Consider the following 15,994-nt stretch of genomic DNA (forward strand, 5'->3'; position numbering starts at 1 on the left):
CATCAGGACTTCAGGCTCACCTCTATTTTCCTTCATAGCTGTGAATCAACGAGCTAGTTTTTGGCTTAATGAGATTTCCACTGCATTTTAGAGGATGATGTTCACACCACAACAACAACAACAAGAACAACAAAAAAACCCATTACAAACCTTATGTTTCCTCTTGCCTTTGTTGGAAACTTTCTCTGAGGCTTGTTTCTGAGCCTCTCTTGTGTGCTTTTCTGGCACATTTTTCTTTTCCCCCTTGGGTGGCTCTGTTTCTTTGTAAGGCTTTCCTGGTATTCTAGTCAAGAGATTCAGGTCAATCTTCACAATAAGTGGATACCTGTCATCAGGCTCACTGAGGGGTGAAAGAAGTTCCTTCTCTTCCATAGGAGAGAACATTCGTTGCCGAAAAAAGCTATCTTCTTCCTCCACTGAGGAGGGTTTAACGGGAGTCCTATTACTCTCAGGGTACTTAGGAGTTTGTGAGGAAGGAGGAAGGCTCTCGCTTTCATCCGAATCTGAGGATGAGGTATCTGTTTCTATAATTTCCCTCGATTTCTGGGAAGATTTACTTGTTGACTTGTATTTCTTTTTCTCTGCTGAAGGTCGAGGGGAAGATTTGGACTCCTTTTTTATATTGGGTTTTCTTGAGCCTTTGGTGGCTGCTTTGTGTCTGCTGGAGGGCATGCTGGTAGCCATGTCTACAGGAGTTTCACTCTCTATCTTCAGGCCTCCACGGGGCTCTTCAGCAGCTGCCTTCTCAGTCTTTTTGGGTTGTTTTTTTCCTACAGTTCTCCTTTGTGCTGTGCTGTCACTCTGGGCAGGAGACTTCTGCCTCCCACGCCCACTTTCTGATCCCTTTTGGACAGTTTTGGAGTCTCGTCCAGGAGTAGCAGAACTTGTTTCTTTAGGACCACCTGGATCCGTGTAGCTATTCCCTGTGCCCTGTTCTCGGCCTTCCTTTTTATAGCCTTGAGATGATGGGATATTACTGTCCACAGAAGAAGCTGGTGACACTTTATGTGGATTTACTTTATTCAGCCAGTTATCAAGTTGCCATTTATTTGTGGGAGGTGGTTCAGGCTGAAAAACAGAGAAAGAAATATGCTTTTTCAGTACTGAAACTTTCTCCTTTCTTCATAATCTCAAGGAAGAGGAAAAAACATGATGCCCAACACCACAAAAGCATATGTTTTTCATAGTTCTAACTGAACCAAAGCAAAAGGCTAAAAATAATAATAGCTCTAATCACTTGAATGAGAAGATAAGCTAATTATTATATATATATAGCCTTTAAATATTAAATAGCCCTTTCAGGAGTCCATACAGTACATTTAATTCCAGAAAGCAAACCAATGATGTAGGAAGCAACAGAGATTTTAAACCACATTTTATCAAGCTACAGTGAATTTATACTATTTAAGACTTCTTTTCACCATAACTAAATAACATGAGTCACCAGGTTGAAAGAAAAATAAAGCTCAAAGTAAATACTGGGCATCACCAGGGGCCTTCAGAGTGCCTAAAAAGAAGGGACCCTCTTGGCTCCCTCTCACCTCAGGAGATGCACTCTGGGATGGCTCATTTGCCTCACTGTCACTGGAACTACTTTCACTCTCTGAGTCAGATCCAGAGCTGCTTTCAGATCCACTGTGGCTGCTAGAATCATCCCTGGAGTTTTCTGCCCCTTCACTATTATGGTGTGAAGGTTCAGAGTTACTAAAAGAAATAAAAAATATAAATGACCAAAAGATTTTTTTTTTCAGAATGACAACCCGTAAGCATTCAAAGCTGACACTCCACTTTATTTAAAATGTTTACTATTTGTTAATCTCTTCAAATTTTATGATTCTAAAACTTCATTATAAATGAAATAAATACTTCCTTAAAAAGTTTCTGAAATGCTACATTAGCCATTAGTACTCACCTTTAATAAAAGCTTTACTGGGGTACAAAATACTCTAAAATTCATTTATTTTAAACACAATTCACAATGATTTTTGGTTAATTTACAGAGTTGTAATAATAATATTTACTTTATAAGGTCAATTACTCTATCACTACACACCGTTATCAGATTGACCCTTCTACTCTAAGTAAAACAAAAAATAAAAGGATGCTTACCTTCCTGGTGTACTCCTTGGCATTGTCTTATCACAATCCTAAAATTAAAACATGAGAGGAAATCTATAAATGAATAAATAGTACTTTATCTGCTTAATGTGAACAATATGTGAAATCTTAATAGAAAAACTTTCTTCTCTAATACATGCATCAATGGTCACTTAACACTTATGAAATACTGTTTTCACCGGAAGAATAATGAATTGCCAGGATAAGATTAAAAGCTGTGTTAATAATTCCTCTTATCAACAATCTCATGCTTCATGAGGATGTTCTGATATATGCTAAGTAATAAGGAAAAGACAAAAAAAAGAAAAAAGGAAAAGACATTTAAAAAAAAAAAAAGGAAAAAAGTGGAGGTTTAAAGACAGAGTGGAAAACTGGAAATATACCAGTGTCAGAAAAGCAGGAATGAACTTATCTTAACTACCTGGATCATAAATGCACTATTCAATTATAACTCTTGTAAAAGACAATGAAAACAAACACTGCATGAAACTAGTAAATCCTAAGTAGACACACCTGTTCCCCATCACTGTCTTCACTGCTGCTTAGCTTTAAGTCATCTTTTAACATACTAGAAGGAAAAGACAGAAAGGATGATTATTTTGGGAATTTCATCATGGCATAGCAGAGTATTAGATATTCAACAATAATTCTAGAAATAGTCACCGTGGTAGCCAAAGATTTAATTGAAAAATAAAGAAAAGACCCAGTAAGTCTTACTATGTCTGGTTTGGTTTATATCCAGAGTAAAAATCTGAGAAAGATGACATTTAACAATTTCAATTTTGGAAGCTCTAACTTTTCCATAAGTAAAATATTCATCTTTGTTTTCTAATTAAATAAAAGTTACCTGCCACAAACTCCCATACTCACTTCTGTTATCTCTAATTGCAAATATACAAACTCATTCATTATTAAAACAAATTACCATACTCATACCCAATAGTCCACTAGAGGAATATGACTCTCAAAAAGAAGGAAGATAAAATGAAAGCATCAGCAATTCTATTTCACTATCCCCAATGTTTTATGAAGAGATATGTATACTTGGGTAGTTGTGAAAACCAGAACACACAAAGTGCTAGTTCATAAATGCCTTGCTATGAAAGATGAGTGCTCTTTGCAGATGTACAATTTTGGGCAAGAATCTCGGTTATACAAGAGAAATAACCATGTATGAATTAAAAGTAACTCCAGAGTCCAAATCTTTCTTAATCAAAATTCAAATCAACTATTTAAAAAACACAAATAAATACTTTAAGTTAACAGTTCCTGGAATTAGTTTTTAAAAGCAAAATTATAGATTTAGATTTTCCTTAAGGCCACAGAATCAAAATCAAAATTAAAAACTGAGTAAGGAATCACAGAACACTCCTTGCCTTTTTATAAGAAAGGAAAAATTAACACAAACCTTAGGGAAAACTAGAAAATGTTTGATTTCTATCACCACTAGTTACATTACCTTTCTTCTCAAAATTTCCTGACAGTCTCCAATCAATGGAAAGGAAATCTTCTTTCACTCCTACTACTACTAATACTCTCCCCTCAAAACTTAATCTGAGTTTCTAAATCTGATCCCAATTTCAGAGTTTCACATAAATGACCATCTTGATACAAAGTAACCAGATGAACTATGAAATCTGTTAGAACTATGAAATCTGTATAGAACTATGAAATCTGTTCTAAGGATGACCAAATCAGTGGGACAGATAAAAAGGTCTTCTTTTGGTCAAGGTCTCAGTACATTTCTATGACTGATTTCCTATAAAGAAATGTGCTTACTCTGAATTCTCTCAGCCCTTATGATTTAATAATGGCAGGTCAATGAACCTGTTTACACATATGAATATGTCAAAGCTTTCACCATACTGCTTAAGGTACTGGATGCTCTTGTTCCCTCAGAAACCAAAGTAATCTGCACATATATGGTAAGCTCCCATTGGTTTTCTGCACATGAATAAATATAATAAATAGGGATTTACATAATTTAAACTCTTCAACAGGCAGGTGAAATTTCTTATACTCATATATTTTTATTCTCACTCAGTTCCCACTATGCTCAGCTGAAGAGGCTGAGGTTATCAGTATAGACTGATAATAGAATTTTGTTTCAATCACTGGATTAACTTGTGGTCTCAAGAATTCAATAGTAAGTTCATTCTTTAAGTTGGAATTTATTATCATCCAATATACCACTCTACTACATTTTGATACATATTTCTGGGTCTACCTATAAAATAAAAGTAGGAAAACAACACAGACAGTATGAACTATGCTGCTTTAATATTCTAAATTTTGTGGTCAAATGGAGGGTTTTACTAAGAAGAATCCTGTATTTTTTTCACGTGGTTTTTGTTGTTGTTGTTTGTTTGTTTAAACAAACTAGCATCACAAACACTTCTGAAAGGTAAGAAAAAAGTGTAATCATAGAGCTGCTACTGCTGCTGCTAAGTTGCTTCGTCGTGTCCGACTCTGTGCGACCCCATAGACGGCAGCCCACCAGGCTCCCCCATCCCTGGGATTCTCCAGGCAAGAACACTGGAGTGGGTTGCCATTTGCTTCTCCAATGCATGAAAGTGAAAAGCGAAAGTGAAGTCGCTCAGTTGTGTCTGACTCTTAGCAACCCCATGGACTGCAGCCCACCAGGCTCCTCCGTCCATGGGATTTTCCAGGCAGGAGTACTGGAGTGGGGCGCCAGTGCAGGGGTACATGAACTATGGCTCCACAAGCCAAATCTAGGCCTATTTTGTAAAGAAAGTTTTAACTGGAACATAACCACACCCATAGTCTCTGGCTGCTTTTATGATACAACAGCAAAGTTGAGTAGTTGAGACAGAAACCATCTGGACCCTAAAGTCTAATAAACTATTTCACTATCTGGTCCTTTACAAAAAAGTTTGCCTACTCGTGCCTTAAAAGATTAAACACATATTTCTAAGTGTTCTAGATATCCAGATACTACAAGTTGGATTTTGAGCAAAAAATAAAAGACAAACATTAAACTTATTAAGCAATAAACTTACGATTTAGACTGGTGTGCATTTGAAGTTTTAGAAGGATTATATCTTTCTGGAGCAAAAAAGAATGCAGACATCAGCAACTATAGTATGGGTATTTATATTTTAAAATGTCTATATAACCTCAAAGAAATATAAATAAAAACATAATTCTTCATCCATCAAATCAGTAACACTCTAATGTACACTGTATGAAATACTGGTGGAAACAGGTATGTCACATGTTACTGGTAGGACTGTAAATTCATACAATCTCTCTAGAGGGCAATTTGATAATATTATCTTAATACTATAAATGCACATATCCACTGACCTAGCAGTTAAAAGGAAATGATTTACACTACATCTGGAGGAATACATACATACAAATAAACACTCACACAGTTTATTATAGCATGGTTTGCAACAGTAAAACTGGAAACCAACGCCCATCTACAGGGGACTAGATAAATACACTAGGATAGTTTCAACAATATAACACATTCTTGTTTTTAAAAAGAATGAACTAGAGCTTTATACTGATATTAAAAAAAAAAAAGTGACAGTGTTAGTCACTCAGTTTGCGTCGGACTCTTTGCGACCCCATGGACTGTAGCCCACCAGGCACCCCTGTCCATAGGGATTTGCCAGGCAAGAATACTGGAGTGGGTTGTCATGCCCTCCTCCAGGGGATCTTCCCAACCCAGGGATCAAAACCCCAGGTCTCCTGCATTGCAGGCAGATTCTGTCTGAGCCACCAGGGAAGCCCATACTGATATAAAGACAGTTCTAAAATAAATTAAGTGAAAAACACAGGAAATAAAGAGTAGGTGCAGCTTATGGTCCCATTTGCCAGTAGTTAGCTATGGGCAGAGAGAATGGGGGAAGAGGAGTAGAAGTAAAGGGATACTTTTAAAAGATTTTAAGAGAAAATGAATACTTTCTGGCCTACAGGTAGTTATTTACTATGTATCTATAATGCTGGGTCCTTTCTTCCTATCTGTAGTTTTAAGACAGAACAAAGAAATAGTTACATAAGATATGTTAACCTTAAAATGGACCTCTGCTTTAAGATCACTAAAGTCAACAAACTAAGGACTAAAAAAGCTCCACATTTTAATCTCTCTAAATAGCTTATTACCAGAGTAAATATACCTGAGAAGTTACTGCTCTTGGCAAACAAACATTTGGTTTTTTTTTTAGAGAGCTTTATGGTGAAGTCCAGACATTTGGAAGGTTCCTGACCTTGCCACTACCAATTTATACAGCCATCAACCCGTGGAATCACAATGAAACTCCCCAAAGCTATCTTCCCCTCAAGTTCTTCTGAGAGGCCAAGAGAGTGGAGGTAGACAGGGATTTTGTAGCACACATCAGACTTTCTTCACAGCTAAAAAGACCCAGAAAGAATAGAATGGCTCTTGGGGATATGAGGTGGCCATCAAATTGAACTCATGAGCTCTGAACTATTAGTTCAAATAATTAATAAAAATAGCTTATTTTGATACCGAGTGATTTATAATTCTTCATTTTTTAAGCTAAGATTCAGTTCAACCCATTACTAATCATCAGATCATAAATACTGGGATGAGATACACAAAAGAATTATTAAAGAATCATATGATGTGACCACGAGAAATGAATGTGCAATAAACAGCTTATTATAAAAACCAAGAGGAAAAGAAATACTCACTTTGTTCTCCAGGGCCAAAACTGGACTGCTGAGACTCCTGAGGAAAAGGGACATAAAATTATATAGTGACATTAAGAGAAAAAGTTTCATTAGAGAAAAATACTTCACATTAAGCTACTCAATTCCAACTAATTCAATGGAAGATTCTGTTGAGTTACTAAAAATGCATAAAAGACAAAAGCAAAAATGAAACAAAAAACAAACAAAAAAAGAATGCATAAAAGAAAAAAAAAACACCAAAAGAATTTAATGATCCCATCTGATCAGATTCACCAATTCAATGGTCAGTAGCAGAGCTTCCCAGAGCTTAATACAGAAAAGTACCAATCTATGTAACAGTCTTTCTTTATCATTTGTTTTTAGCAGCATCCTTGGCACTCATATCCTAATTTAATTCTTGGTCTTAAGAAAATGTTATTTTTTAAAGAATACTAATAATGATATATTAAAGTAAAAATAGTTATACAAATTATATATACTCAAAACATACCACTATTATGGACTAGTAACCCATTCACAGTTACTCCCATGTATCTCCCTGCTCCCAATATCTTATAATTAGCAACCTGAGGAAGAGATGTCTATACTCATTTTACATACTTCTTTGTAAGCCCTATACTAGCACTGTGTTTGGCACTCAGCAAGCATCAGTAAAAAGAAAGCCAAAATGTCCAGGAAAGAAACTTTTCAAACTCAACTTTCAAGACAAGAACAGCTATTTCACAAGTGCAAGTTGTACATTTTTCTAGGTTAAGTCTGTGGTACACATTGCAGTACACTAAGATCACACAAACTTCCCTATTCTCTTCAAAAGCTTACTTAAAAGTATAATCTTCTAAAAATGACAGAATTATCTGTGAAAGAGAAATCCAAACAGTATCAAAGCTAAAATATAGTTTTGCTGTTTAAAAATACTTTAAACCTACATCAACTGTCAACTCATTTTCAACAAGGGTATGAAGACCATCCAACACAGAAAGAATACTCTTCAACAAAAGATGCTAGGACAAGTGAACAGTCATATAGAATGAAGTCGGATCCTTACCACAGACAACTTGGAATAGATCAAAGATCTAAATCTAAGAGATAAAACTACAAACTCTTAGAAGAAAATGCAGTGCCAAATCTTAATAACCTTGGATTTGGCAAAGAATTCTTACATATGACACCAAAAGCACATGGCATGAAAGAAATAGATAAATTGGATTTCATAAAAATTAAGAACTTTTGTGCTTCAAAGGATACTATCAAGAAAGCGAAAAGACAACATACAAATTGGGGAGAAAATATTTGCAAATCATATATCTGATAAGAGACTGGTATCTACAATATATAAAAAGCTGTTATAACTCAATGCTGAAAGTCAAGTAACCCAGCGAAAAAACTGGGTAAAGGATCTGACTATACATTTTCCCAAGAAATGTGGCCAGAAAGCATACGAAAAGATGTTTGACTTCATTTGTCATTGGGAGGAAATGCAAATCAAATTGACAATGAGATATCATTTCACACCCACTAAGATGACTAGAATCAAAACGATAGATAACTGCAGTGTTGATAAGAATGTGGAGAAACTGAAAGCCTAATGGGAAATACTAAATGGTACCTCTAGCTATTCTGGAAAGCATTCTGGCAGTTCCTCAGATAATTAAACATATGAGTTACAACATGGTCCAGCAATTCTGCCCCAGGTATAACCGAGCGAAATGAAAACATGTCCACACAAAAAACTGTCCCAAAAGTTTACAGAAGTATTAGTCATAGTAGCCAAAAGCCCAAAACAACCCAAATTTCCATCAGCTGTTGTTGTGTTAGACACTCAGTCACGTCCGACTCTTTGTGACTCTATGGACTGCAGCCCACCAGGCTCCTCTGTCCCTGGGATTCTCCAGGCAAGAATACTGGAATGGGTTGCCATTTCCTTCTCTAGGGGATCTTCCTGCCCCAGGGATCAAACTTGCACCTCTTGCATCTCCTGCATCACTAGGGAAACCTTCCATCAGGTGGTGAATGTATAAACAAAATGATATATCTCTAAACAATGGATTATTATTTGACCATAAAAAAGAATGAAGGAACTGATACATGCTACAACATGGAAGAATCTTGAACATTATGCGAAGAGAAAGAATCCAGTTGCAAGAGATATACAAAATATGATATGATTTCATTTACATGAAATGTCCAGAAAGGGGAAATCAATAGAGAGGACATATTGGTTGGGTAGGACTGGGAGGGGAACAGAAGGAAAAAGGTTGACAGCTAAATGGTAGGCAGCTTCCTTTTGAGGTGATAAAAATATTCTAAACATTAAAAAAAAATTCTTTTTGGCCATGCCATGTGGTTTGTGGGATCTTAGTTCCCGGACCTGGGATTGAATTCAGGCCCTTGTCAGTGAAAATGCAGAGTCCTAAGCATTGGATCACCACAGATTTCCCAAAATGTTTAAAAATTCACTGCTATACTGGCTGTACATATCTATAAATATGCTCAAAACCATTTAACTGTATACTCTGAATGGGTGATTTGTATGATATGTGAATTCTATCTCAACAAAGCTATTCTAAAAAAGTCTTTAAATACATCAGTGACCAAGAGGTCATTCCTGTGAATCTTACTAAAAATGAAAAGAAGGATTTCCCTGGTGGTCCAGTGGCTAGGACTCTGTGCTCCCAATATAGGGGGTCTGGGTTCAATCCCTGGTCAGGGAACTAGATCCTGCATGTCCCAACTATGACCTAGCGCAGACAAACAAACATTTATTTTTTTACATGAAAAGAATTCTCTACCCAGCCTTGAATGACTAATGTCTTATACTTATTTACCTGGTAAATGGTCTAACAGTTTAATAACCTAAGCTTTTAAGTAGTCTCTTGATTCCTTTTTCTCACCTCTGACAATAGTTAGCTAGTGACCAAAAGCAACTGGAGGGACATCCCTGGTGATTCAGTGGTTAAGACTCCATGTTTCCAATGCAGGGGACATGAGTTTGATCCCTGTTTGGGGAATTAAGATCCTATGTGCCACACAGGTGGCCTAAAAAAACACAAAGCCTATAAAATACATAAGCAAATATGACTGGATTCTGTCTAGACCATCTACTTATATGCAACCCCTTCTCCTCTCCATCTATACTGCAAAGATGTAGGTTCTCACCTTTCTTCATTTACAATGGTCATCTAACAGATCTTCCTGGCTCTAGTCTTTCTTTCACTCAACTACAGCCTCTACTTGACCTTTCTAAAGTCCAAGTCTTAGTATATATCATTAATACTCCCTCATTTTTCACAGAGCATACAATGGCTCTTCATTTTTCCTAAAGCTGAAACCCAAACTCCTTGAGACACATTCACTCACATATCTAAGTACTGGAAAAACACAATAAGCAAAAACTGACATGGCCTTTGTCTTTATGGAACTTAATATCAATGAGTATTTTTGCAACTACTCATGCAAATCAAGATAAAATAGCAACTGTGTTAAGTACAACAAAGGGTAAATGCTTGCACGGTATTATAAAATAATATAAAAATAACAATTATATTATTATTATGTGTGTGTGCATACACGTGTACATGAGAAATAAACATACAGATACACATACACACACACACCTCTGACCAGAAAAATGAGCAAAGGCTTCCCTGAATAAGTACTGCTCAGGATGAATTTTTTTTTTTTTCTTTTTACGCACACAGAATCCAACAACACATTAGAAAAAATATGGAATGCTTCATGAATTTGCGTGTCATCCTTGTGCAGGGGTCATGCTAATCTTCTCTGTATCGTTCCAATTTTAGTATATGTGCTGCCGAAGCGAGCACTCAGGATGAAATTTGAAGGATATGTAGGAAGTAGACTGGGAAAGGATGAAAAACCTAAGTGTTCAGGGTAGACAGAAAAGCATGTGTAAAGGCAAGAAAGAATAGGAGCATAGCTAGTATAAAGAACTTCTAGGCAGCCCACGAGAGGAAAAGGTATAGAAGGAAGAGGGTTAAGAAATTAAACTCAGGACCAAAGAGGCTAAATCACATAGCTGATTTTTATAGACCATATTAAAGATTTGTGTGTGCGTGTGTGCAGTTTACTACACTGAAGAATTATACAAGTACATCTGCATACTGTGATGATTACCTTGGCTATTAAGTAGAAAACATCTTTGAGAAATCTAGAGTGGAAGTAAAGATATTTCTGTCAGGAGATAACTGCAGTGGTGCAAATAGGAGATGACTACAGCTTAAAGATATTGGTCTCCAAGCTCTTTTGATCATGTACTCCCTACCACTAAGACATTTCTACATTTGTATCTCCCAAATATGTGTGTGCTCAGTTGCGCCTGACTTTTGTGACCCCATGAACTGTAGCCCATCAAGCTTCTCTGTCCATGGAATTTTCTAGGCAAGAATATTGAAATGGGTTGCCATTTGCATTATTATTTAACTAGTATATATTATACCAAAATATTAAAAATTTAAAGGGCTCAGATAAAATAATATTCTAGAGTAATTTAAAAATTGTATTTATCAATGGCAACAATGCTTTCCTTACATACACACAAAAATACAGCCTGACACTAAAACTGGTTTGATAATTGTTCCACTGGGTATCACAAAGACACAGCTAGACAAATGGAAGAGATGCTGTACTGACTACACCATGATACCAAAATTTCAATCTTGCAGATTAATATGCAAAAGTTTCTGTTGAAATTTAGCTAATAGATTTCCAATGGTCACTGACACAAAACAATTTCTCAAGAAAATAAAAGGTTATGGTTTAGTATTTTTAGGAAATGGGTTCAAAACTCACTCAAGTTAGAAAATTCTGTTTCCAAGTCTTTAAAGCTTGCACATATGACAATCATCACAGTTTTTAACAACAATAAAAATACAGGATTTCCTTGGTGGTTCAGTGGTTAAGAATCCACCTGCCAATGCAGGTAGCCCAGGTTTGATCCTTCGTCCAGGAAGATTCCACATGCAACTTAAGCCCATGTACCCTAGAGTCTGTGCTCCACAAAAAGAGAAGCCACAGCAATACAATGAGAAATCCATGTACCACAACTAGAGAAAGTCTGTGTGCAGCAACAAAGATCCAGAGCAGCCATAAATAAATGACAATGGAAACACATAGTGATGACATTATTTTTAAAACACTGCCTTCCTAACTTGAGGCAGTTACTTTTTCATTCACTGTTAGGACATCACTTTTATTCTAAGAAGAGGGTTTAATTTATTATTATCATTTTAAATATGCTATGAAAAGATCTAATCTATTTGGGACTTACATGTGAAAGAGAGGGAGGGGAAAGGGAAAAAGGAAGGATGGAGGGAAGGAGAAGAGGGAGGGAGGGACAGAAAGGAAGGGAAAGTGAAGTCATTCAGTCATGTCAGACTCTTTGCAACCCCATGGACTGCAGCCCATCAGACTCCTCCATCCATGGAATTTTCCAGGCAAGAGTACTGGAGTGGGTTGCCATTTCCTTTTCTAGGGGATCTTCCCAACTCAGGGACTGAACCCGGGTCTCCCGCATTGAAGGCAGATGCTTTACCATCTGAACCACCAGGGATGTATCTAATTCACTTTTAAGTACACCAACTCTTATTGTCATTAAACAAATAATCAGTGAACTTCTGGGTTAATATAAAAAGTATTTGGGCGTGCCACACCAGTTCTCCAGGAAGGAAGGGGGAGGAGAAATTATCTATACTTTAGGACTTAACTTTTCTGTTATATCTTTCTTTGAGTGGTACACACACAAAAATAGCTTTTCAAGTATTTTATAACTGAAGTAACCTGGTAGCTCAGATGGTAAAGAATCTGCCTGCAATGCGGAAGACCCAGGTTTGATCCCTGGGTCAGGAAGATTCCCTGGAGGAGGAAATGGCAACCCACTCCAGTATTCTTGCCTGGAGAATTCCATGGACAGAGGAACCTGTGGGCTACAATCCATGGGGTCTCAAAGAGTCGGACACAACTAAAGGGCTAACACACACACACCTAACTGAAAAGAGAAGCAAACAATCTCTTAAAATTGATAACTAGTACTAGAAGCACCTACACTTTCATTCATCTATATAGACCTAACTTGTACACTGCATGGTTTATTCTAATACTTGTTTTTTAAATCTTTAGTTTTGCTTTCTAAGTCTATTTCAATAGTGTTTCCTGACAAAGGAATGCATTTTAGTCTGTGCTCTTTGTACTGGATTTCAGTCATTTTCTTTGCAATAAAAAGACCAAGTTTTTAAATAAAGGGAGAACACCGGGAGAAACAACAAAAGAGGTTTTTAATAAAATTTTATTAGACTTGATTTATGTTAAAGGTTTTAGTGCTGCTGCTGTTGCTGCTACTAAGTCACTTCAGTCGTGTCCGACTCTGTGTGACCCCATAGATGGCAGCCCACCAGGCTTCCCTGTCCCTGGGATTCTCCAGGCAAGAACACTGGAGTGGGTTGCCATTTCCTTCTCCAATGCATGAAAGTGAAAAGTGAAAGGTGAAAGTGAAGTCGCTTAGTCGTGTCCAACTCTTCATGACCCCATGGACTGCAGCCTACCAGGCCCCTCCGTCCATGGGATTTCCCAGGCAAGAGTACTGGAGTGGGGTGCCATTGCCTTCTCCGAAAGGTTGTACTGAATACCACATAATTCAAAATGTCACTAAGTACAAATTATGATGCTTTCATCATTTTATCAGTTACTATCTCAAGGTATATGCTATATACACTAAAAGCAAGATTAATGATAAAAATGCGTGTCAAATTACTGCTGATAATCTGGATTTGTTTATGCTTATGGCATCTTTGTTTCTACCATGCAGTGGCAGATAAAGAGCTCATACTTGGAGAAGGACAATCTCAACTTTGCCATTTTCTTGTTTGGTCAGAAAAGGATTTGTGTGTTATTTTCTTTTGATAGTTTCATTGCACATATGTCTTTTAAGCCATCTGTGCATTGGTGAAGATTAGCTGAATTAAAATCAGTTAACACAATCCATAAATAATCTTAACAAAGCACACTTAAAACTGCAATAAGCCACAGCTAGGAAGAACAAATGAACAAGAATAACTATCAACTTTTCCATATTGAAAAGACCTAAACTTCTCTTTGGATACCTCACATACCAGACATAAAATGTGATCATAAAACGTGAGGGTTTGATTCCTGGTCAGGGAACTTAAGATCTAGCATGTCACATGGTGGGGCCAAAAAAACCCCAAAACCCTGTAAAAGTAACCTAGCCAAAGCAATAATCAGTAAGTAGCTAACTGAGCTGTTTCAGAAAAATAAAAAATCTAAACACAGTTGAGTTCAGTTTGGTTGCGTCCAACTCTTTATGACCCCTTGGACTGTAGCATGCCAGGTTTCCTTGTTCATCAAGTCAGTGATGCCACCCAACCATCTCATCCTCTGTCATCCCCTTCTCTCCCTGGCTTCAATCTTTCCCACATCAGGGTCTTTTCTAATGAGTCTGTTCTTCGTGTGAGGTGGCTAAAGTATTGGTGCTTCAGCATCAGTCCTTCCAATGAATATTCAAGACTGATTTCCTTTAGTATTGACTGGTTGGATATCCCTACAGTCCAAGGGACTCTCAAGAGTCTTCTCCAACACCACAGTTCAAAAGCATCAATTCTTCAGTGCTCAGCTTTCTTTAGGGTCCAACTCTTTCACCCATACACAACTACTGGAAAACCACAGCTTTGACTACCTGGACCTTTGCTGGCAAAGTAATGTCTCTGCTTTTTAATATGCTCTCAAGGCTGGTCACAGCTTTTCTTCCAAGGAGCAAGCATCTTTCAATTTCATGGCTGTAGTCACCAACTGCAGTGATTTTGGAGCCCAAGAAAATAAAGTCTCTCACCGTTCCCACTGTTTCCATTGTTTACTCAGGTAAACAGAGTTACCTGAGTATATATTAATATATCTAAATTCAGTCAACAAACATTTACCGAATAGCTATTATGTGCCAGAAACTATTCTATTGGCATCATCTAAATGGCTCAGTGGCATACCTACAGCACCAAGAACACTGCCAGGGATTGTTCAAAACATACAGTTGAATATGAGTAAAGGTAGTCAAAAGCTTTAGTTCACTTCAAACTACTACTGGAAAATCTACCAACTTATCCCTAAGCACACTCATTCACTCTGCTTCCCCTCCTGTGAAAAAGAATGACATAACTGTGCTCTGTGCATGCATGCTCAGGCACTTCAGTTGTGTCCAACTCTTTGTGATCATATGGACACTATATAGCCCACCAGGCTCCTCTGTCCATGGGATTTTCCCGGCAAGAATACTGGAGTTGGTAGCCATGCTGTCCTCCAGGGCATCGTCCTGACTCAAGGATCTCCTGAATTGCAGGTGGATTTTTTACCCACTGAGCCAGCTGGGAAGTTCTAATTGTGTTCCAAGGCAAATATTCTCTACTTGGGCATAAATTTCAATTCCTCTTGTGAAGATTTCCTAAGATTACCTTCTTTCTTTCCCACTTATCACTTGCTTTTCCTTTTTAACAAAATCACATAGATACGATAAACTGCCCTCATCTTATAAAAAATTGTCCCCAGGCAATATCATCAGACCCTTTTTTGGCATCACCACATTTCTCTGCTCCCTTCTACAGACAGTGCCTCAAAACAAAATCTCCGTTTATATAATCACTGCCTCTAATACCTTTTTAGCCCACTGCAACCTTCTCTTGCTCTCATCTTTGTAACTAAAAATATCACCAATAAAGAATACATTGTCAAAATTTCCCTGGTGGTTCAGAGGTTCAGAATCCCCCTTGCAAAGCAGTGGACATGGGTTCAGTCCCTGGTCAGGGAACTAAGATCCTTCATGCTGCATGGCAACTAAGCCAACTAAGCCCATGTGCTACAACTACTGAGCCCCCTACTCCCACCACAATTAAGAGAGTCCAAGCACTGCATGTCGAAACAAAGGTCCCATGTGCCACAACTAAGACCAGATGCAGTCAAATGAATAAAAATTTTAAAAAGAATACATTGTCAAATACTATATGACATCACTTACATGTGAAACCTAAAACATGACACAAATGAACTTATCTATGAAACAGGAACCAAATCACAGACATAAAGAACAGCATCGTGGTTGCCAAGGGGGAGGGGGCAGGAGAGGGATGGACTGGGAGTCTGGGATTAGCAGATACAAACTATTATAAACAGA

The 15,994-nt window shown here is 37.4% G+C and overlaps 1 protein-coding gene and 1 non-coding gene across 7 annotated transcripts in view; both read right to left on the reverse strand.

The window, feature by feature from the left end:
- AFF4 (ALF transcription elongation factor 4) overlaps positions 1–15,994 on the reverse strand; it is a 78,655-nt gene that overhangs the window by 23,940 nt on the left and 38,721 nt on the right. For all 6 annotated transcript variants that reach the window (XM_042250515.2, XM_060416500.1, XM_004008791.6 and 3 more), the window contains 6 exons: positions 6,805–6,841; positions 5,139–5,184; positions 2,632–2,686; positions 2,110–2,147; positions 1,542–1,704; positions 151–1,068 (listed from right to left, as the gene is read on the reverse strand). In XM_042250515.2, coding sequence (XP_042106449.1) covers positions 151–1,068; positions 1,542–1,704; positions 2,110–2,147; positions 2,632–2,686; positions 5,139–5,184; positions 6,805–6,841 — 1,257 coding nt within the window. The remainder of the gene's footprint in view (positions 1–150; positions 1,069–1,541; positions 1,705–2,109; positions 2,148–2,631; positions 2,687–5,138; positions 5,185–6,804; positions 6,842–15,994) is intronic.
- Positions 10,522–10,628, reverse strand: LOC114115129 (U6 spliceosomal RNA). Its single transcript, XR_003589611.2, has one exon. It is a non-coding gene; the product is annotated as a U6 spliceosomal RNA (small nuclear RNA).

The sequence above is a fragment of the Ovis aries genome, chromosome 5 (assembly GCF_016772045.2).
Source record: "Ovis aries strain OAR_USU_Benz2616 breed Rambouillet chromosome 5, ARS-UI_Ramb_v3.0, whole genome shotgun sequence".
NCBI lineage: Eukaryota > Metazoa > Chordata > Mammalia > Artiodactyla > Bovidae > Ovis > Ovis aries.